The sequence below is a fragment of the Osmia lignaria genome, chromosome 13 (genome assembly GCF_051020975.1).
Source record: "Osmia lignaria lignaria isolate PbOS001 chromosome 13, iyOsmLign1, whole genome shotgun sequence".
Lineage (NCBI taxonomy): Eukaryota > Metazoa > Arthropoda > Insecta > Hymenoptera > Megachilidae > Osmia > Osmia lignaria.
In genome coordinates, this window is record NC_135044.1 from 4,335,784 (window position 1) to 4,357,257 (window position 21,474).

At 40.6% G+C, this 21,474-nt stretch overlaps 3 protein-coding genes and 1 long non-coding RNA gene across 11 annotated transcripts in view; 2 read left to right on the forward strand and 2 right to left on the reverse strand.

Moving 5' to 3' along the window:
- Window positions 1-21,474, reverse strand: part of LOC117602215 (caveolin-3) — a 176,667-nt gene that overhangs the window by 71,260 nt on the left and 83,933 nt on the right. Inside the window, exons 1-4 of one of the 5 annotated variants that reach the window (XM_076691582.1) lie at window positions 5,873-6,022; window positions 4,659-4,747; window positions 4,310-4,489; window positions 3,645-4,123 (exon numbers count right to left, since the gene is read on the reverse strand). The exons of 3 other annotated variants lie outside the window; for them this stretch is intronic. In XM_076691582.1, coding sequence (XP_076547697.1) covers window positions 3,926-4,123; window positions 4,310-4,489; window positions 4,659-4,745 — 465 coding nt within the window. In that variant the 5' untranslated portion in view covers window positions 4,746-4,747; window positions 5,873-6,022 and the 3' untranslated portion in view covers window positions 3,645-3,925. Of the gene's footprint in view, window positions 1-3,644; window positions 4,124-4,309; window positions 4,490-4,658; window positions 5,628-5,872; window positions 6,023-21,474 lie in introns of those variants that run through there. One more of the 5 variants, XM_034319946.2, reaches the window with a different exon arrangement.
- LOC117602204 (glutaryl-CoA dehydrogenase, mitochondrial) lies at window positions 598-3,528 on the reverse strand. Of its 2 annotated transcripts, XM_034319927.2 has the most exons (9): window positions 3,370-3,528; window positions 3,152-3,184; window positions 2,572-2,940; window positions 2,381-2,510; window positions 2,073-2,295; window positions 1,678-1,907; window positions 1,241-1,401; window positions 1,084-1,179; window positions 598-996 (listed from the first exon to the last, which is right to left on the reverse strand). In XM_034319927.2, the coding sequence occupies exons 1-8, from the start codon at window positions 3,434-3,436 to the stop codon at window positions 1,112-1,114; spliced, it is 1,281 nt and encodes a 426-aa protein (XP_034175818.2). In that variant the 5' UTR covers window positions 3,437-3,528; the 3' UTR covers window positions 598-996; window positions 1,084-1,111. The 2 variants fall into 2 exon arrangements, with proteins under 2 accessions (XP_034175818.2, XP_034175817.2); XM_034319926.2 differs by lacking the exon at window positions 598-996 and having other exon boundaries at window positions 1,016-1,179.
- Window positions 7,399-9,504, forward strand: LOC117602218 (uncharacterized). Of its 2 annotated transcripts, none has more exons than XM_034319950.2 (3): window positions 7,399-8,534; window positions 8,719-9,002; window positions 9,090-9,504. In XM_034319950.2, exons 1-3 carry the CDS (start codon window positions 8,530-8,532, stop codon window positions 9,203-9,205), a joined length of 405 nt encoding a protein of 134 aa, XP_034175841.1. In that variant the 5' UTR covers window positions 7,399-8,529; the 3' UTR covers window positions 9,206-9,504. The 2 variants fall into 2 exon arrangements, with proteins under 2 accessions (XP_034175841.1, XP_034175840.1); XM_034319949.2 differs by having other exon boundaries at window positions 7,403-8,534; window positions 8,713-9,002.
- The window catches only part of LOC117602220 (uncharacterized), a 28,786-nt gene continuing 19,610 nt past the window's right edge, over window positions 12,299-21,474 (forward strand). For both annotated transcript variants that reach the window (XR_004580914.2, XR_004580913.2), the window contains exons 1-3: window positions 12,299-12,516; window positions 20,020-20,213; window positions 20,366-20,432. This is a non-coding gene — a long non-coding RNA (uncharacterized LOC117602220). The remainder of the gene's footprint in view (window positions 12,517-20,019; window positions 20,214-20,365; window positions 20,433-21,474) is intronic.

Here is a 21,474-nt window from a genome sequence, read left to right on the forward strand (position 1 = left end):
AAATTCGAGTAACAATTTTGTATTTGTTGAGCTACGAAAAGAAAAAAAAGAACGATTTCGAAAAGGTGCGGGAAATTCGATTCGAGCGTGTAATCATGTAATAGACACACAAATTTTTTTGCGGCGAGATCGGGAAACCGTCGGAGGGAGATTGTAAACTATTGTAAACTACGATGTTACTACGTTTTACCAAGAGCTTATTGTAGTCGAGAACCATTTAAAAAAGAAATTTGAGAACGAGACAGGAAAAAAAAACAGACACAAATACACGATTGACACACACGAGTACACAAAGGAAATAAAAAGTGGCGAGTGTTTATCGTCGACGAGAGGCAAAACCAAACCAAACAACAAACCAAACAGAAAAAAAGTATTTAAAAAAAAAATCACAAAAAAAAAATGGTAATTGAGTGTAGCACGAAAAAGAAACTTCTTTACACTTTTGCACGAGACGTGTGTTGTACTTAAATTAATTATCATTGACATATGTAATTAACGTTTTATTACTTAGCAATTAAACTTAATTTATTTATGATTAATCCGAGTCGCTTGTGTTGTGCAACGCCCTTTGTTGAACGGACCTGGTTTTTCATGATTTTCAACATGAACAAAGAAGAAAAATAGTGAAATATTAAAATATTCCAAGTATTTTCTATTGTTTTCTCATTCTTCGAATCGAGACGCGCGTTTTTTTCGAATTTTCGGTAATAATTAGCAGCTGTATTCTGTTTCCCAATACGTCTTCTTTTTTTTTAACGTTTTATTTTGTTAATAAAATTTAATTTGAAGCAAAATCTAGGTGAAATTATAACAATGAGGATGCCTTCGTTGGAAGGGGTTGAAGCGAAAGGGTTACCCGCGGAAGCTCACAATTAATATCAAAAAGAAAGAATCAAATAAACTTGAGGAACAATGGTTGGTCGTCTTATCATTTATTAGACGTTCGATTCTCGTTCTCTTCTTTTTCAATCCTTTACCTTCTCAAATTTTCCTCAACTTTGACGTTTAAAGAAAAAACGTTTTGCTTGTTTTATTAAAATAATATACAAATGTATATAAAATAAATCGTCTAAGGGACGTTACCTTTCCGTTTTTAAAAATTAACCCTTGTCTATGCAGAGAATGCCTGTATGCCAGTAATGGCTCTGCCCAGTATCAAACTGTGGATGTCGTTTGTACCTATAGCAGAGAGTATTTATACAATATTTTGTTCATTATATCCAGAGGTATTTGTATGTACCTTCGTAAGTAATTACGCTCTCTAGATTCATCATATGTCTAATAATATGATACTCGTCTGAAATCCCATTGCCACCCAACATGTCCCTGGCTGTCCTTGCGATTTCAAGAGCCTTCATGGCTGAGTTCTTCTTTATTATAGAAATCATCTCTGGTGTAGCCCTAGCAGACAAATAATTTGTTTATGGAAAGAAATTTCCAACAACTCAAAGGACCGTGTGCCTTTGTCATCCGAAACTCATTCTAAATCATGTCAAGGAAGCTTTAATTTCAACTCTTTTCCTAAGAACAGCTCCAGTCACCTGTCGACAGTTCTTGGATAGCTTTCAAGTGTCCCTAGTTTCAAATTACCAGTACTCGTGCAAGCTGAATAAATTAGACATCTATCTACATGTGCTGACATAAGAGAAATCAGTATCCTAAGCATTCCTGTCGTACCTGCCCTCGTCCTTCAGCCTGCCTACTCTCAAGCAGACCTGAAGACCGATCGCGATGTCGCACATCATGTCAGCCAACTTCTTCTGCACTAATTGATTGGCCGCTAACGGCCTGTTAAATTGCTTCCTATCCAGGGCATACGACCTGGCCGTGGTCAAACAAGCCTCAGCAGCACCCAGTGCACCCCACGCGATCCCATATCGAGCGTTGTTCAAGCAGGTGAACGGACCCTACATTACAGACGATTCTTTTTAGCAGGTGAGCTGATCGTTGAAGTTTCTTTTATACTTGTTGTCAGTTTCTGGAGTTGAAATGGGAATGCCATTGGGCTATGGTGGGATAATAGAAAAGGGTAATCATCTACGATCACCAAGAACCACATCGATAGGCCTTACTTTGAGACCTTGAACGTTTGGTAGTAGGTTCTCCTTGGGCACCTCCACGTTGTCCATCAGGATCATGCCAGTGACGGAGGCCCTCAGCGAGAACTTGCCTTCTATCTTTGGCGTGGACAGTCGGCTCTCGTTGCCTTTCCTTTCGATGATGAATCCTCGGATCACATTGTCCTCGCACTTGGCCCACACGATCAGCACGTCAGCGACTGGTGCATTAGTGATCCTGGCTCAGAGGATCAATCGTGTAACGATACTTTCGAGTCTTCGCTTACAGATCATTCTTTCTTAAACAGCAATAGTGAACTAACCATGTTTTGCTCCCATTCAACCTGTAAACCTTCTTCCCTGAATCGTAAGTAGCTTTGGTCTCCATTGATCCAGGATCGCTGCCATGATTGGGCTCGGTCAGTCCGAAACAACCGATCAGTTCCCCAGAGACTAAAAGAATATTAGGATCATCATGACCAAGGAAATCATCGATTCTGCTCCTGAAACGTACTCAGTTTCGGAAGGAATCGCTGCTTCTGCGACTCGTCCCCGTGATCGTAGATGGCACCTGCTACCAGAGAGGATTGAACCGACAGTGCAGACCTGTACCCACTGTCCACGTACTCAATTTCCTTGGCCAGGAGTCCGTATGCCACGGAGGAGACACCAGCAGCACCGTAACCCTTCATGGTGCACCCCAGGATACCCAACTGACCCATCTCCCTCATGATTTCCTTGTGAAAGATCTCCTTGCGATTAGCTTCCACCACACGTGGCAACAATTTCTCGCGACAGTACGTTCGGAATTGATCCCTGATCAAGACCTCATCCTGTGTCAGCTGGGACTCGTGATCAAATGGATCTTGCCAGTTGAAGGTGGCTGTTTATCAGGGAGATTTCATCTTTGAGTCTTATCAAGTTAAATTTCAGGGCTTTCGAGTTTATTAAAATACATATTCGAATTGAAATTCCCGCTTTAAACGACACTTTGTAAGTGCTGCCACCTGAAGACAGACTGAAAAGTTCCTAGCCAACCGAAGTAGGTGTGATTGCCCAAAAGTCAATAAATAAATCGAAAAAAAAACACTTACGCTTTCCTGCGAGTGAAGGTGAAAATGAGATATCTGACAATTGAAAAGGCCGATTAAGAATAATATAGTTCAAGGAGATGGAAACTTACAGCTCCAAAAAGAAAATTCCTAACCGTAGAAGGAAAAGAAATACACTTCCTAATCGAACAGAAAACAAGGATTAAAAATTCTTCCCTTTCAAGCTGTGATCGCATTCGTATACTATAACAAAAGGATACTTCTAAATGAAATTCCATACTGGAATCGATCACATCGTGATAAAATCTTTCGCGTGAGCGCGGCCATCTTCACAGCCAGTAAAAAACTGGCTGGTTGATCTATGGAAGGCGTCACTTATCAGAGCTGTGCTCGAAAAAAGTATATCCTCTTTTTGCTCGTTTCTTTTCGTTCATTCTTTATCAGTATGCTTTCTACTTAAATAACATTTGATTACGAAAGAGCGTCGACGTTGATAGAGATGAGGATCCCTGTTTGATCGAGCGACTGGCGGGAAATTTGTATTTATTGTTCAGTAATATTTAATTAAATAATTAAATGAATCTCTCCTGAGCTTCTCGACGACAAGTTTGCACCGATACAACTTTTATTTACAAAACGTTATAACAATTGATATAGTCATATGCTTCTTTCAATGATCACCGAGGATTAACGAGTATCTGTCACTATTAATAGTTAGAGTTGCAGAAACGTTCAGTACGAGATTCCTGCGTCTAACGAAGACAAAAGGAGAAAGTATTTCAATGCTGATCGTCGAAAGGCACTTTGTTAATTATTTTACACCACGAGGATGTCGTCCTTCTCCGCAGGACCGTCAGGTAGCTTCTGATTCGACACGCGAATGTTGTGAAACAGATAGCCAAATGAATCCATAATAGGTCGTATGATGGCTTGGGTCACCGCGGTGAAAAAATTTCTCGTCGCTGCAAAAGTGATCTTCCAGACGCGGAGACAGGGTGCTACACACCATATGTGCTGCAATGTTTCGTTTATTAATTTATCTTGAAAATCAATGTATTATATATTCAATACTGATACGTTCCATATTTGAAGCTTTGTGCAAGATACGGTGCAAGAAAATTATTAAAAACCTGTGAATGGATAAAAGATCCTAGGGTGCAACTGTGCGATGTAGAATTTTACTATTTCCCATATTCTCACCTGAAACGCGAGACAGGCGAACGTGAAACCGAAGCAAAGGGCGAGCAAAGGAGCGACAAGAACGGAAAGCAACACGTAACAGCAACTTCTGGACAACCGGAAGCAGTGGCCGCTGAGACGCCACGCGCACTCTGGACTCCGTATACCTTCCGGTTCTCCGATCACATCGTCCCACATCACCTATCGTATATATGTGTGTTTGTTTCAGTGATCTACTTTCGGAATTGAAAGACATGTTCAATAACCATGTATTAATGTTACTATATTATCCTTTTTTCTTCTTCAAATGTCAAGATCACTGCTTTTATAAATAGAACATATATTTTCACTTTTAACATTTTAAAAGTACCTGTAGGTGGGTGTTCAGGCTGTTAGGATCTCTGTCCTCGAGTTCGATGTTGCTCTCGTCCCCCATGGAGGAGTCGGGCTTCTCCATTCCTGGAATTTTGAAACCGCCACATTTTGGCAAAGACCGCCTGAGCGCGTTCGCAAAACGCGCAAACATTCTTCTTTGACACGAGTTTAACCATGCACTACTATTCGAGCGGGTAGCCACCGATTAAGTGTAATACGGTCGCCATCGAGGAAATGGAAACTTGGGTCAACCTAATCCATAAGATTTCATTGATTATCGTGGTTTGAATAATACACGCCTCTCTAGAGACTAGTGCCAATGCCAGGATCAAATGAACGACCTCGAACACGGTCGACTTGTTGCGGCCTACCAACTTACGTTTCAACCCCCCTTGATCTTTCGCTGTTGTTAATTAATATTCTATTGCGTTCGCGTGAAAATATCGCGAAATTATAACGGACACTTTTGTAGCGACTCGGTTGACGCGTTAAAGAAAACTAGCTGCTATATTAAGCACGGATACCACCCGAACATAATAATCTTTGTATCGATTCAAGTGCGACTCTACGTACACGCGACTTTATTATTCGCATTGCCGCGACAACTTCTTTGAAACGATTATTTTAGAAAACCACTTTAAAGCTATCTTTAGCTTCGAAATAGACTTAAACGAGGAGAATGATTTGCTTTAGACTGGATTATAATACACATCGTACATGTTGTCTGTGTAAGGACAAGAAAGTGTTCATAAATGTCGAAAGATAAATTTTTAACGAGCTCTTACCGCTACAGAAAATCGTTCGAATTTATCGATCAAATCCTTTCTCCCATTAAGTTTCCGTAAATTGACACAACGATGAACTTTACTTCTCATGAATTGATTATACTTCGGACTTCCATTAAAATTCTACGAAAAATTCTATGAAAACTCTTTGTTAGAAACTTTACTTGTAAACAAAGAGTGAATTGATTAATAATGATTAATAAGAATTTAAAAATTCAAATTTTGTGCCAGTAATAAAAGGATAATAAATATACAAATGATAAAGAAAATGATTAAAGAATAATAAAACTATTTTTCTTTAAAAATGAAAGAAACAAAGGTTGTTTCCTTCGTCAAGTTTCTCCTCGTTCATCGACCCCGGCTCTTTCGATTTCAAAACAACAAACATCCCCGAATCCAGGGGGGATGAAAAAGAGATACTCACTGAACTCCCCGTTCGCGACACGTGAACCCCTTATTTTGCCTGTTGTTTTAATCACCGGCTTCAACGACGGTCGCAACCCCTTCGACTTCGACTTTTTTTCTCTAGCGCTCGTGCAGGTGCGACCAAGTGAAGGATAACCCGCGATCTACCTGCTGGACAACGGTCATCGCGGCTGCGCAACCCTCTTCGAGCACCCTTTGCCACCCCGTCGCACGATACTTCGTCCAACCACCCCGACCAAACGAAAGTGAATGGCACAATACATAAATGGACGATCGAAACTCTATGTGGGTTCGTTACACTTGGTAAGGTACGTTGTAGGGTTGTTCGACAACAACCCATGTAACCCTTTCGTTCCACTCCTAAGCATACAGTTTACGAATTTGCAATGATGAAGTAAAATGTTACATAATTTTTAATATTTAATATTAGATGTTTTTAACGTTATGTTATTGTTAATATTTATGATTATATGATAATTTTTTTAAATGTGGTATTAGATGGTAAATAAATCTTACCACGTATATGAAAACTTATCAATGTTGCTACTAGATGGCACTATCGATACTGTTCTCCAAGCGCACATGTAATATGATAAAATTAAGGTTTATCGTATTAATTATTTAATAATAATATAGTAGCTATAATATACTAATTAATAATTTGCATCTCGAGTTATAAATTGTGTAATTTTAACAAATTGAGCCCTCTTAGCATCGTCTACAAATAATTTGTCGTACATGAGAATAAATTTTTCCAAGCCCGATACAGTGATCGATGAATCGATATAATAATGGAACAGATTGAATTATCGAAAAACAGAAAAACCTGGCGTCGAAATGATACCAAATAATGTACCGTGACAATTTGCAACTGCTGTTAAAACGATTCGTGAAACAGAGAAGAAATCACCGTTCGAGAGCAGGTAGAATTGAGTTAACGAGACAGATTAACGAGACAATGGAAATATACGATGCAAGACCTCTATTGTCGCATCGATCTTCAATCTGTCAGACGAGTCGACGTCGAAACGCTAGACAAAGCGGTGGCGTCTGTCGATGACAGCGTGAATGGCCGTCGCGACGCGATGCTTTCGATTATAATTACCGATATGGGCATTCAATACTCTGTCCTGTGAATTTTCAAGCAGTTCAATCACCGCTGGGACATCGAGTCGCATTGATAACTGAAGCGATTAAATTAAAACTGCTAGCAAATTCATTTTACACCGCGTCACGGTCAAAAGGTAAAATAGCCTAGTATATAGTTCTTTGTGCATTCCTATTTTTCTATTCAAATAAACTTTAGTTTTGTAAACATTTATATAATAAACAATTGTACCGTAACAAATGAATACAGAAGTATTTCCCTCTTCGCTTATAGATGTAAGGGAATACAAGAAGAGGGTGAATTGATTTCAAGGGTGTATCCCCCGATCGGTGTACAGCTCGAGATAGGAAGAGATTAGGGTTCTCTGCCCTCTTACGATTCCCCGTTTTCTTACGTCATTCCAGTTGCTGAGTCACGTTGCAACCCTGTTCCACGGGGTGCCATAAAGCTACAGCACCCTCGTTTACGTGCCTTGAGGAGTCCGAACCACCCCTCGACTATCCGAGCAAAATTAATCTTACTATTTCGCTCCCCCTTTTTCTTTACGACTATTCGTGGTAGGATTATCGAATTTCGTCCACTTGATTGCCTCACGCCTCAATTAAGAGAGAACAGAAAGAAAGGGAATAATATTATGTTTGTTAACTCTAAATAGCCGACGATTTTTCTACTATGTTAATAATGTGATGTAATTTTCGAGTCTCAAGGGTTAACGTTACTCTACTAATGGCGCCCTTTCGATTTCTTCTGATACAGCTAATAAATAAAGCGTGCAATTCAAGTTTTCCCAAGGATCGGCACCACGATCGCGCTCAGATTAGATCAGAATTGCGTCAACATTCGACTTGCATAACAAGGTCTGCAATCTGGTCTGCACCTTTTCATTTAAAGTCGCGACTTCAGCTCGAATCGTCACGAGCAATTAACCTGCGACTTTCAATTATTTATCTAATAACAATTCTCGATAATAGAACAAAGGACAAAGTAAGCAGATTGTAAATTCGATAGATGGGAAAACAGTTTGAAAGAAGATCAATTTCTATCTTACCGGCGTGGAAACACCTCAAGCTTGATTACGTTGGAAACTATTTCGAATTTCATTATTTGCTTTCGTACTATAATAGTACATACATAGAACTAAAATTTCGGTTAATCATTGTTAATCATTTATGCATGATTATTGTTTTTTTGTAACGTATATACGTAGCATACGTTTGGAGTTTGACTCCGACTCCAAACGTACTTCAAACGGGTAAACAAATTTTGAAAAGGCGAATGTTGTGTATATAAGTAAGAGCGAACTATTTGTCACGGGAAACATTCGCGTCTGAACCAAAGAAGAGAACGTTGGCGACTGTTGAAATCTTTCTCTGTGATTGAATCTGTACGAACATTACGGTGATATTCAATTAATTACAGTGTTAAATGAAAATAGTTCACGTGGACAATAAAAAAGAAAGTGAAATAAATACTTCCACGAGAAAGAATTTCAACCTGCCATTGAATTTCGAAAGCAAACACAGCTACAGTTAAAGAATCCTAACAAAATGAGGTGAGAAACATATCATTTTCACAAGGTTTTTCTTAAAATTCTTCTATTGTAACGTTCACGCGTTTCGTTCGATCGTCCTTCTATACGGAAAAAGTTCATCAACAAACGCCTTCGCTGTTTATGTTCATCTGACAGTTACAAATTTAAACGAGTTCAAGAAAAACGAGTAATTATAAAGTTGCAGGAAATCAACCACGAAGAAAACGACCAGGAAATCGTTTTGTTGCGGGGGTGGTAGACGTCGTTCAGAAAGTACGAGCAGTAGCTCGTATTCCAGTACTTCTGAATCCTCTTTCACATCAGACTACTCTGATAGCTGTGCATGTTCAGGGTGCGATTGTTTCGATAGCACGCCTCAAAGGCGAAAAGGCAAAGGAAAAGCGAAAAATCGAAATTCACGGTCGTCGCGATCAACGAAGAAAGCTTGCGGTTCGAGGCCGTCGAAGAAGAAGACGTCTCGTCGCAAGGGTGAGTACTTTTTCTTCAAATTATTTATAACTTCGAGACTAAAAATTCGATTTTATCGACTGGCGATGATTATTTGTGTCGTTACAGGACGTTCGTCGTCACCGTGCACGTGTTCCGAATGCGATTGCTCGGAATCCTCCAGCACTGGCGAAGAATGTTGCAATTACGTGACAAGCAAGAAACGTCGTAAAACGAGAGCTTAAATCCAATTTCATCCATTCTCTCGTTCATTTGCTCGTAAATTATATAATAACTTGTTTATTTATTACTCCCACTGCTGTGTAACCATTTATACGTCGATATTCGTTCACTTGTTTTATCATGTTTTATACACTACGACGCGATATCAATGATTTTATACCTATAACACGTATCTTAAAGCATCCTCATGGTTTTATGAGACTATTAGTATGTGTAGAATGTTAGCTATAAGCAAGAATACAAAACAAAACAGCGTGGTTAAAAACAATATAATGTAACGCTAATAATAAAGGAAATCATTTAAAACGAAATACTTTGTATGACATCATTTTTCAAATAGTGATTAGATCTTCAATTAATAATTAACAGAATCAAGGTGAATAAAGGTGCTTTTTAACGCGTGTCTTGAAATACACGCGCCCGAAACAAGATTGAATTTCAAAAACCAACGCTATTTTAATAATTCTCCTAGAATCCTAGTGAATTGCCTGAAAATTATTCGCATCGACTCGCAAAGGTAAATACCTGCCGATTCGAGTAAAGTAATAACGTCTGGTTAGCGAGTGTTTTTCAAATTCTACGAACGATCCATCGAGGACAACAAATCGATTCTAGATCCCCGAACAACGTATACAGACTCAAGTTGAATACTTCTTGCCATCATAATTTACCGTTAACGACAATTTAGCTCGTTGCACCGTCGTCGGTTACGACACGCTCGAGCAGCTGCGTTGGGCAAGATAACTCTGTTAAAGGTCCCCGTCCAGTCACATTGTTTGGAATCTAGGTGGGAGTGTAGTCTGCGGTTAGATAATGGCAACGCGTCCAGCATATAATTATCGTCTTAGTTGCGCCGTGTAATATATCATTCCTTTGCCCCTTATTCGCTTGCTGTGAACGCAATCGAACACCAGCATTTCGATCTCGTTTCGACATCTCGTTCGATGTTGCCATTACCGTTTCAACTTGTTCAATTAGATCCACGTCAAAGGTTCGATGCTCTTCGTGAAACTTCATCCCTAATTGGGAAGGTTCGATTTGGAAATTAGCTAATTAGATTTTCAACCTACCTAACTACACACGTGCCTAGCTACTAACGAACGCGTTAAAAATGATTTCCCACTGAAACCAATGTTATTATGTCATCGTTAAAGCGATGTAAAAATAGGGAACATAGAAACAGATGAAAATGAAAAAAAAAAGAAAAAAATAGAAAAGAAGAGAAAATTGGCCACGGATGATGCTAAATAAAAATCGTTTGTATTCCTGTGTCGGACAGATCCAAAAATGATCTTCACGTGTTAGTCATCGTGGATTCGGGATCGACAGGTTCTGTTTGTTACGCGGTTAAACTACTACGTAAGAATAATTCCATTTTCAGAGATATCGGCCAGCATAACGTGACCGGTGTCCACGTGGTCGCGAGCACGTGTATTGGACGCACGACTGTTACATAAGCGCCGGCGCAGACCGAGACCAACCGAATCAAGCCGAATCGTGCCGAATCGAGCCGAATCACCCACGCCGCGCTGCGCTCGTCTATTTAAATATACGAATTCATCTTTCGTTCTTTTATTATCTTTTTTTCTATCTTATTAACAATTGCGATGCTTTTCAAACTTTCTTTACCATTGTGTAACTGTAAGAGTACTTAGCAATAAATCTTATATTTATTTGAAAGAAATCTATTCTATGTTTGAATCACCTATCTATTAATACTTATCACGTGTTGTAATAAAACGCGTAATTAAAACGAAGTAAGAAATGTAGAGAGAAAAATGAAAAATAAAACACGATGATATCATCGATGAACAAACAATAACAATGGTAATTTCTCAACGAAACAACATTGCAGCGAATCCTCTCTGCTTTCTCAGACGATTCCAACGGTGTTGGTTAAAGTGTGTCGCGGGATACGGACAGTTTGATACATGCCTATTTATAGGAGCAAAGATTCATTACGGGAGGTTCACGTTTTGCGCGTATCAGCTCGTTTCAACATTGTGCAAGATCGTAACGCAATATTTTTCTCTCATTAACCATGTAAACGTGCGTTTGTATGCACGTGCATGTACCAACTATAAAATTGTTTCTCTTCTAATTCTCGACCGGATTTTTTTTTTTTAAACAATTCTAATCGTTTCAATCGAAAATAATACTATTTGATAAAAAAAGACGACGATAATATAATTCTATCGCGTTGGAAATTATATCAGCAACAGAAATTAACTGAAAGAGGTTTCGAATAACAGCAGCGAGTGCAGTTCCATCGAATGGCATCCGCTCGAATGGTACCGTTCAATGTACCACATTTCCCCGGCGTTAAAGAGACGAATCGGTTGACATTGTTGGTCCAAATAACGGTAACGACCGCGTTACATCGGTTACACGAAACAGAATGAAAGCCGCGTTTGCGTAACGCTTATCGGACCGATGAGAAATCGAAAAAGATTCTCTTCTAACCGGTGAAAATAAAATTCTTTCGACTAAAAGAATTTCACCGCGGCACATTCGCGTGCCTAATTCCATTTCCCAAATTGGCCCGGGCACTTTGGAGATACGTGGCCTCCTTAAGTTGGTCTTGGCGAATTTCTGGGGGTTGCGAATCTCAAAGGTTGACGGGGTCGTCGCAAAGGAAGAGGAATAAAGAAAAAAGATTGGTCGAGTCCAGAAATAGCGAGTAGGAGCGGCTGCGAGACAAAAGCAGCGCGAGATTCAAGCCTGGCCTACTTGCTGTCTTTGCAACGGGGAACAGGACGAATCGAAAAGAATCTCTCTTCATCTGTTCTTACACCGACCAACTTGAATGGATCGCGTTACATCGACAGCAGTAGGATAAATTTCGAAATATTTCATTGGAAATTGAATGGACCCTCCTGGAGTAGGTTACATGTAATCGAGATGTTTTCGAAACCGCGACAAGACGATTGAAATAACTAATTTGCGATATCTCGGTGAATCGATAACGATGAAAATATTATGGTTACTGGTTGAATGCAAAAGCAATAAGTCGGTTCACGTAACAGAGAGCTCGTGACACGCGAGAAAGATAACCGAGAAAACGGAGGCTGGCATTGCCACCGCTGACTCGAAAAAGTAGGTTTCTGGAGCAGACCGAGAGCACGGAGCATGGCCGAGGAGGCGGCATCGAAGCTGCATCGCGGAACAGAGACGAGAAGCGATAATAAAGTGTAACGCGAACCCGCGGGCCGAGAATTTCGCAAGGGCATACTCGTGGTTTCTTCGATCGCCGGACAAAATCGGCCAAGGGGAACGGAGAAGGTCCATACCTCGACGATTCTTTCGATGAAAGGTGAAAAATATAAATAAAGTAACGAACTTCTGCTCCTTCGATCGTTCGCTAAAATGTTGAGCAAATACGCAACTTCAATGTTCAGAGTGGGGTATGCAATACGTCTGTATCTCCAACTAAATGCAGCCAATCTTCTGACCCAAGTTATCTTTCTCTTTTGACATTTTTTCGTGAATGCGCTAATAATTGCATGGTCCACTCTGTATAATAATTGTTTAATAAAATTTATTGAATTTATAAGGATACTACCAAGTTGCATCAAAGTTTTCCTTTACGTTCTATTAGCACTCGGATTCTGCAAGCGAACACTTTTAACGTGTATTGTAGATATAAACACACAGGTATATAAAGCAAGGTGAATTACTGCAATCGAGTGGTTATGCTATTACATAAGGCTTCGCGAGCTGTTGGGAAATCGGTATATCGAATGCTTTGCACCTTGACCCCGCTGAATCGCAGCTGAAAAGTCGGCCGGTTACCTTTCTTAATCCAGCCATTTTCTATCTTCATTTCCAGACATTTCATATTTCACCTGTATTATACTTTAAACAATACTAACAATCTTTCATTAACGCTAACAAAGAAGTAAGTGTTTTTCTTCGCGCACAAATGTTATCTTGACCTTGCGGCAACTAAATATTGTTGATTTTTTTGTCCATTTTCAGTGAAAATAACAATTTTATCACGAACTTACTCTACATAACGATATGTTGTGACAAAAAATTAATTAGTTGTTTCTCCATCATGTTTCGCACGATATCGACACGATAGTTCAATTGACTTCATTTATTAGCGTCTTCGCAATCAACGTTCAACAACGACTTCCTTGGTTCGAGGCTGGTCATCGTATAACCTCGATCGTATCGACCTCGATTTCGCTGGTTGAAAACATTCAGCAAAACCTTCGTTTTCTTCTCTGATCGCGATTAAACTTTTTTTCCTTCTTATTCTGATATAATTACCAACAGATTGAATGTCCGTTTATCCATACAAACACCAAGGTACAGTGCTCTGTGTCTTGTCTATTTTTTGCATTCAATTTGCCAATGAGCGTATCAAAAGAATTAATTTCTGTTTTTCTATGCAAATCATTTGGACGACTCGTCGATTTTATTTCCTCGCCACACGCAAAGAATTTTCGTCAACAACTCCCGTGAAATTCTCGCAATTTCGTATCGATCGGATCGATCGGGAAGATCGAGGATAGAAAGCGATCTTTTTCCTCTCTTTTCCAGGCTGGATGTCTAATTAACAGAGGCTGCGAGCGGTTCTAGGATTTCCCAAGCTTGTCCACCGAGCGGATAGTAAAAGTTCGAGGCGGGTACACGTGTTGAGCCAAGTGTATTATGTCAGAATTCAAGCTCGTTACGTAACCCAAACCGTAAGAGATTTAATGAGCGAATGGCACGTTCGATGCAGGACTGTGTCTATCCTCGCTCGATCCCCTCCTTTTTCTTTCGATTTCAACGGATACAATCGTTTAATAAATATTACAAACTCTCGTAGAAGGTATCTCTTTAACGCTTGAACAATTGTATTTTTGTTCCAAAGATGTTTATCATAACCTAATCTATTTGCTTGGAGCAGAGCTATTAAAAAAGTATGTCGAGGATAAAGAGTTTTGCTGGTTTACAGTTCTAGCTGGTCGAAGTTTGATTTGGCACAGGAAGCTGTCGTTTCAACTTAAACAGTTACTGTAATCGTTGAACGAGGTTGCCTTAGAGAATCTATAAATATTGCGTATAGTTCAGCTAGAGTCAAAGCTCTATATTCTTCAATGACACCGAAACAGACTGCATAATGATCATCCATATCCATTCGATGCGTACAACAATTTCTGCTGAACATTCGTTAAATCGCTCGTTTCGCGAAATGTCAGTGTGTAAACAGTTCAGCCAACTGTTTACACACCTGGGCAGAGATGAACGACGTGGAACTTGGTCTTGTTTTGACCGAGAGGACGGAACAATGTTAATAAGCTTTTTAATCGCGTCATCGTGTTTTCGATTTAGGTAGCCAGGTTTGAAGTTGCAGCAGAGCATCGCAGTTGACAAGGAAAGGCGTGCACTTGTCAGAGAATAAAGAACGTCGAGACTATCAGTGCTTGGAAAGCTATCGAAACTTCAACTGGGAACGCGAAAACGAATTGTACACTTACGGGCAATTACGTTTTCTCGGTTAAAGGGAATATGGAGGGGGAAGGCACCTGACGCGTTGTAATACTATTGGTGCGAGGCCGAAGGTGGGGGTAGCCCGTGGCTCCGCCCCCAAGACCGACGGTGGTCCCATGGTACATGATCGACACAACTCGGTGTGCTTTCTGTCTCGGTACAAGTCCTCGTTGCTCGCGATTGTACTCGGTGAGTAATCGCGTGTAAGTAACAAGAACGTTTTGCGCATCGTAACCGACCAATTCCTCTCGATCCGTGGAGGTAGGTCGGGATTTTACGATGTTATTGACGTATCCTGAGACGCACAACAGGCTGCCAGACGGTGACTTGATAACAGAATCGACCTCTCCGCGGGACGATGCGCAGAAAACGATTCAATGAATGTTAACGATCAATCGTATTTGCGCTTCCGGTGTACCCCACACGGCGGGAGGATCGCTGGAATTTGTCCAGAAGAATTCTCTTTTCAGGTTTGAATCTATTACCTCCGATAAGTTGCCCGCATAAGACTGTACGAGACATAAATCTGAATGAAACAAGATCTAAAGAAAATTGATTGATAACAGGACGAAGATGAAAGCTAAAAGAAAATCTGCAACGTCTGGAAAAGTGACGACCGGAAACGGTTCGTTTAAACGATGAAACGCGATTTGTTTTTCACTGGTCCAACCTGTATGGTCGAATGTTTTTTTTTCATTCAGTTAGACTGCCGCGATAACCGATCACGCGAAGGCCATACAATGAATAACACTCTCGTTTGTTCGCCATTATCGAGACTGTTGTCTTGGTACTGGGGGCGAGTCGTAATTTCGCGCAATACAAGATGATAAACTAAATTTCATGTTTTCACTATGCGGTCATTAATGAGTTAAACGACGTAATTAATTACGCAGATATGCGAATGAAGGATAGAAGGGAATGTTAGATGAGTCCGAAGTAATAATATTGTTGAATAATGTTTTGGAAATAAGAATGACGAGTTGAAATCTTGAAAGACAAAGTCACGATATACGTACGGCAAGGTCAGTTACATCTGAATACGTCGAAAATATAGACAACGGCAAAAAAAAAAAAAGATAGCAACGTCATCGGCTCATTGTAAACAATAAACGTGTTGCGCAACCGACCATCAAATTTGCGTAAATAAAGATGAATAATGACACACGTGATTAAAGTCGTACGCAAATAATGTTCGCGAACAAAGCCGGAGGCAACATTTTTTTTTTCCAATGCAAAAGATTTTAAGTGTTTTTCAAGCAAATTTCCAGATCGAAGACGGATTTTCCAAAATTCATACACGATGTACTTATCGTTCAATTACAACAATCTTCTGCGTCAGCGGTAATAATTAAATGCATTGATCACTCGCGTAATTAAATTTATATTTACCCGATTGAGAACGAAGATACGGTAATAAACACTCGCCACAAAAATACTGTATACCCATTTTCTTTGCAACAGGTCCATCAATCAATATAAACATTATCGAATTTAATTTCTTTATTATGTACAAAGAGTCCCAACTGACCTTCCTTAACGGCCAACGTTATCTAAAAAACGTCCGGTACTTAGATATTTTTACTCAAAGTACTTTCGATCGAGACAAGATATCCGTTTCGTGGAAAAATTCGCGAGTCGAAGTTGGAGGGATTAAAAGCGATAAAACGGATGAGAAATGAAAAATATTCGAGGAAGCAAAGGACAGATGTATCGTTTAGAGCGTGGTACGAGGAGGGGAACCGAGTAACGAGACGAATAATAATGCAGCACGAGGTTGCACTTAACGGCGCAAATATATTTGCAGACATAGTCCGAACAGTGATAACGTTATCACGATTACGGTGCAGCTGTGCTTCGCGTTGCCAGCTACGAGCGTGAACTTCGCGGATTTGCTATTTTAATCGCGACGTGATGTAACTGTATGCATAATACCGGCCGAGTTAAATATAGTTAGCCAACCGAGAGGATCGATTAAAACGATCTATCGATCGAACGAACGAAGAATGAATTAAAATTTTAGAATACATCGAGAGAGAGAAATTCCTTCGTAACGTCAATACTTTATCGCCCGAGGTTTCTTATATAATTTTAGGATTTCTTCGAATTTTTGCATTATTTTAATACAACCAAATGAAATCGATGTTTCATCGGAAGCAAAATTTTATTTATTTCAACGAAATTGTTTTGTTTAAGTATTCGATAGTTATCTCGCCGAGAGATCGTACTGTTTCAAATTTTGGATTCCTCGCTTGACCTTTGTTCGTATAAACAGAGACGACGGGTTGCATTCATTTCTTTTCTCTCCTTTTCTTTTTTTGAAAACCAGACAAGCGTCTGCATTTTCGTCTGCACAGAAACGATTACTGAATGCAAAGTAGAAGTAGAAATAAAAATGGAACAAGAAGAGGAATCTTGATTTTAGAGATAGTTCCCTGCGATCGATCAACAAGAAATCGTCTTTTTATTACAGACGATATGATAAGATTGCAAATAAAAAGGGGGAATTAAAAGCAACGTTTTGCTTATTCGTCTTTCTTTCTCTTTTATAACCTGTATCGTATTGACCCTCGATCTTGGAACGTTCTCTGGAAAAATATAATCTTGCCGGTAAACGATTAATCAATTTAACTGGTGTAAATATGAAAATTCAGCTTTCAGAGATTATAGAACCAAATAGGAACGAAGAACTTAACCTCGAACTTAATCTTTAGTCAAGGTTCCCTTATCACAAAAATGTTCAAGTTCAAAGCGTAACAGTCATCGACATTGCCGGAATAAGGCAATAAAATGAATCCGAATTTCGTTTGAAAAAATGGCCCGGCATGTAGCTGGCGGTGTCCTAATCGTGGCGATGACGTAAAGCAAAGAGAAATACATATCGTCGTGGTAATGATATCTTGTGCCGAGAGGTACAGTTAGTCTTGGTAACAGGCTTACGTAACCGCACGCCAGGTAAAAGCGGTAATTTATTCCTAACTAGTTAATTGGTTGCGCGTACTTACAACCAGGCTGTATCCTAATTAGCCGCGCAAGTCCTTCGCGAGGAGAATGCTCGAGTCTCCGATCGATGGGAAATGATCGATCGCAACTTCTTCGTACGTTGAAAAAAATAATAATACGTGTTGAAAAAAGAAAGGTCATGGTTAAAGATGGCTGAATGGCTATCGTCGATCGAAATCGATCCGTTTATTTATTTTCTTGGTAACAAAGTTCGATCAATTTTCGAAGCTGTCATGACGAGCAGACGTTTTCCGGAGAATCGAACGCGAATAAACGACGCTAGCGTTGCTTTTTTCGCACCGATATACCAGCCGGTTGCGACGACGTGTTTGTTTAACAAAAGTCTAGACTGCGGTAACGCGAAAATACCCCGGTGCTGTTTTGATAAGAGCATACATCGTTCGGTCGTCGAACCAATCGGCATCGCGTATTAGGTGTTCGATCCGAAATTATCCTTTGTCTTTTCAAACTCGTCCTCCTTTTTTTCGCTAGAATTCCGTTCGATGATCGATCAATGAACCTTGCCTGGACCTTAATCGAAGTTCACTTGGAATCCTTTTCACGGTTCTCACGGCCGCAATGTGACGCAATCGTTATTTACCTTTCCCGTTAGCAATATAATATCAATGCCGTCTCGGTCGTTTAAATATAGAAATTTTGCCCGTGGGATTTTCGAAGAAAACAAAAATCACGCGAAAATTAAGAGAGAACCGACAATTCTTAATAACGATTCTCCAATTATCGATCCTATACACGACCACGATCTGTGCTACAAGGTTCCGGTCGTCTTGGTTAATTTTCGTCAAATGTTTTATTCCTGACGTGCACCGCTGTAAGATTCAAATGGGATGACGTTGGCGTTCGCAGAACGGGAAAGTTCAGCGGAGAATTTCAAACTGTCTCGTTTCCGGTCGTCTCGAGTCTTTGTCTCGGTCTTTTCACTCTGCTGATGCCGAGGATGCGGGTTCGATGTTCCTTGGAACGAGGAAAAATTGATTATGTACAGAAGGGTGAAAACGCGTCTGCTCTCGGCTGCAAATCCAGGGAAAAAGAGACTTCTCGTTCTTCTTTTCTCTATTTTATTCCGAGCATCGACCCGTACGGATAAACTATTGTCGTTGTATCTGGCGTCAGAGGCCGATGACGTTTTCCTCGAGAGGAAAACGCGTCTCTTCGATCAACGTGTACCGAGATTCGAAATGAACGCAGCTAGCGAACAAGACTGGATATCGCTTGGAAACGCTTGGACGCGATCGTGTTATTCGCGGTCACGAGGATAAGAATCGACGGGTGGATTTCCAAGGAAACCGCGAACGCATCCGTACTTCGGTTAAGTCACGTGTCGGCCTCGTTAATTCAAACGACGAACCTTCGTTATCGTCGCGTTCTCTTCTTCATGACCGAAACGTGACACAGCCTGGTTGGTTATGCGAGCTAAACGTTTACGCAACTCGCGGCCCCGTAATATGCTAACGTTTTTACCCGCGAGACACGTCGATAATCCCTCGGTCACGTGGAACTCGAAGACGTTAGAATGATTCACGAGGATGACGATGACTATGCTTCGTGACTCGATCGATTGTTCACAGAGATTCTATTCTAATCGTCGGTTAAATCTGGCTTGGGGTCGGGGTTACTGGTTGCTTCTCTTTAGAATTGAACCATCGAACTGACAGTACCTACTGTTTTCGACAGAGATTTCCGTCTACATATCTTGTCTACATTCAGCCCTTTCGGGATATTTCGTTCTGTTCTAACCCTACGAACTTCATTGTTTTCTAAATAAAACTGACGTATCTTCCTGCTTTGTCGTTTGCTTCAAATAATTTCTCACAAGAGTGGTCTATAGCTAGACAGACGAAAGGGCTATCCCTTGTTTTTGGAATTTGAAAATGAACGTTCGAGCATACATTCGAGGGATGAAAAGAAATCAGAATTCTAAGTCTGTCGCGAACAAAATCAAAGGATAAGTTGTTGAACGTTGACGTAGCAGTCGGTCGATTTAACTTGCGATCAATGTGAAAGACGAAGAATCCGTCGTGATGGACCCTTTGTCTTCCCAGTGATCACTATCAGTTGTAAAAGCACGCAGCAACTCTGACACGTGACTACGCAACGTCGTTCGCCTACTTTCAATTACATAAGTACTCTCGATAAGTACTTCTATTGTTATAGTGACGATACTACTTCTCGTCGATAGCATAGTTTCAAGAGCTTTCCACCTTTTCCAGCTGATCGTAAATGAAGACACATCGCAGCGTAGCGAAACTTTGTCCGCGGCCACGACGACATTGTTGCATCGCTGATAATTACACTCGATGACTGATTACAGGTAGGCTGGCACGTGAGCAAGGGAAACGTGAGGGTTACACAACATCACGCACGAGAATTACGCGCATACGACCCATCGACAGGTGCTGCTGCGATCAAGCACGACCACCGATATATCACTTATCGATTCGAGAACTGGAGTGAACGAGATAAGACAACTCATCCATCGAATCAAAGTCTGATGCAAAACAAACGGTAACCTTTATCCCTTGTCTGACCACTGATATGGAAGCATTCAAATCTTTCTTTTCTAATTTCCTAATTATTTCATTTAATTAAATTTCTAGAATAGATTACCGATAATCGTCATAGGAGCTACTAGTAAGACCGATATAATTAAATTTCAGATCAGAAGGCTGGAAGGAAATTTGGATAAATTCTAAACAGAGCTGATTCGATCGATCGACTAATTAGGTAAGAAAAATTAACAAAAAAAAAACAAAAAAAAAAACGTGATCGTTATACAACGAGCGGCATTATAGGAAACGGTTACACAGCCTCTTCTCACGGGAGACCGATCGATATAAATAGGCCAGTGGAAATTAATTTCCCCCGGTCGCGTCGCTTAGTGGTCGTTGTGTTCTCTCGTCCTCCGCAACTCGCGACTTCACTATCCTTCTTATCCGCGTTCCTCTCTTTCGACGCTCGACGAATAAATCACAGCGGCGATGATCGTTACCGACCTACGACAACAGGCTCGTTTATCCCGCACGTGATGCCTTCCATTCGAGTGATCGCAAGGCCGTACTCGCCTTTGGCACCGTTCTCGTCTCCTCGTTGCTTCCTGTATATGCCGATCTCTACACCTTACCTCCACGTGCTTGCCCGAATTTGGATCGATCGAGGAAATGTTTGCCCGATTGGAAATCCTCTACGACCCTCGTTCGATGACTAAATCGACTCTCGTTATCTAAGCATGATCTACGACACTTTCAAATACATATACACGTTGGCGGTCTACTTTGTTCAATTAGAAACAGATGTTGGCAAATGTCTTGATAAATACAAATTATCGGTGAAACCTGATGTAAATTACGATCGAGTTCGGGCCAGACGGAAAAAATCGACGACCCTGAGGATCGGATCACGAAGGACACCTAGTTATCGCCACAGCGGACCTTGATCGTTCTTTTCTCTTCGATATCTTATATTTTTCAGCTGGAAAGCTTACCTTCGAACATCGATCGTTCATCTTTGACCAAGGGAATCGACTCGGTAAGGTACGGGGTTTGAAGAAAAGAAATTTCATCGTGGTATCGCAATCGGTACCAAGAAGAGGATATCTCGTAGAATCCTCGGCACGAGTCACGCGACTCGCAAGGTCTTCTTCCGATTACGCTTACATCACGCTAAATGCCTACGCTTCGTACGCATCGGCGACAACGCGTGTTCCAACACCGCCTCACGATTCTTCGCGCACCTGCTTCGTCGCGTGACCCCACCTGCTGATTAGCTG

Excerpts from the sequence above, each read along its gene's own strand:
- LOC117602204 (XM_034319927.2), bottom strand. The coding sequence starts at position 3,436 with ATGGCCGCGCTCACGCGAAAGATTTTATCACGATGTGATCGATTCCAG. Across the intron at positions 2,941-3,151 it reads ACCTTCACTCGCAGGAAAGC|CCACCTTCAACTGGCAAGAT; the intron begins GTAAGTGTTTTT and ends CCTGATAAACAG. Across the intron at positions 2,511-2,571 it reads GCGATTCCTTCCGAAACTGA|TCTCTGGGGAACTGATCGGT; the intron begins GTACGTTTCAGG and ends ATATTCTTTTAG.
- LOC117602218 (XM_034319949.2), top strand. Across the intron at positions 9,003-9,089 it reads GAAGACGTCTCGTCGCAAGG|GACGTTCGTCGTCACCGTGC; the intron begins GTGAGTACTTTT and ends GTGTCGTTACAG.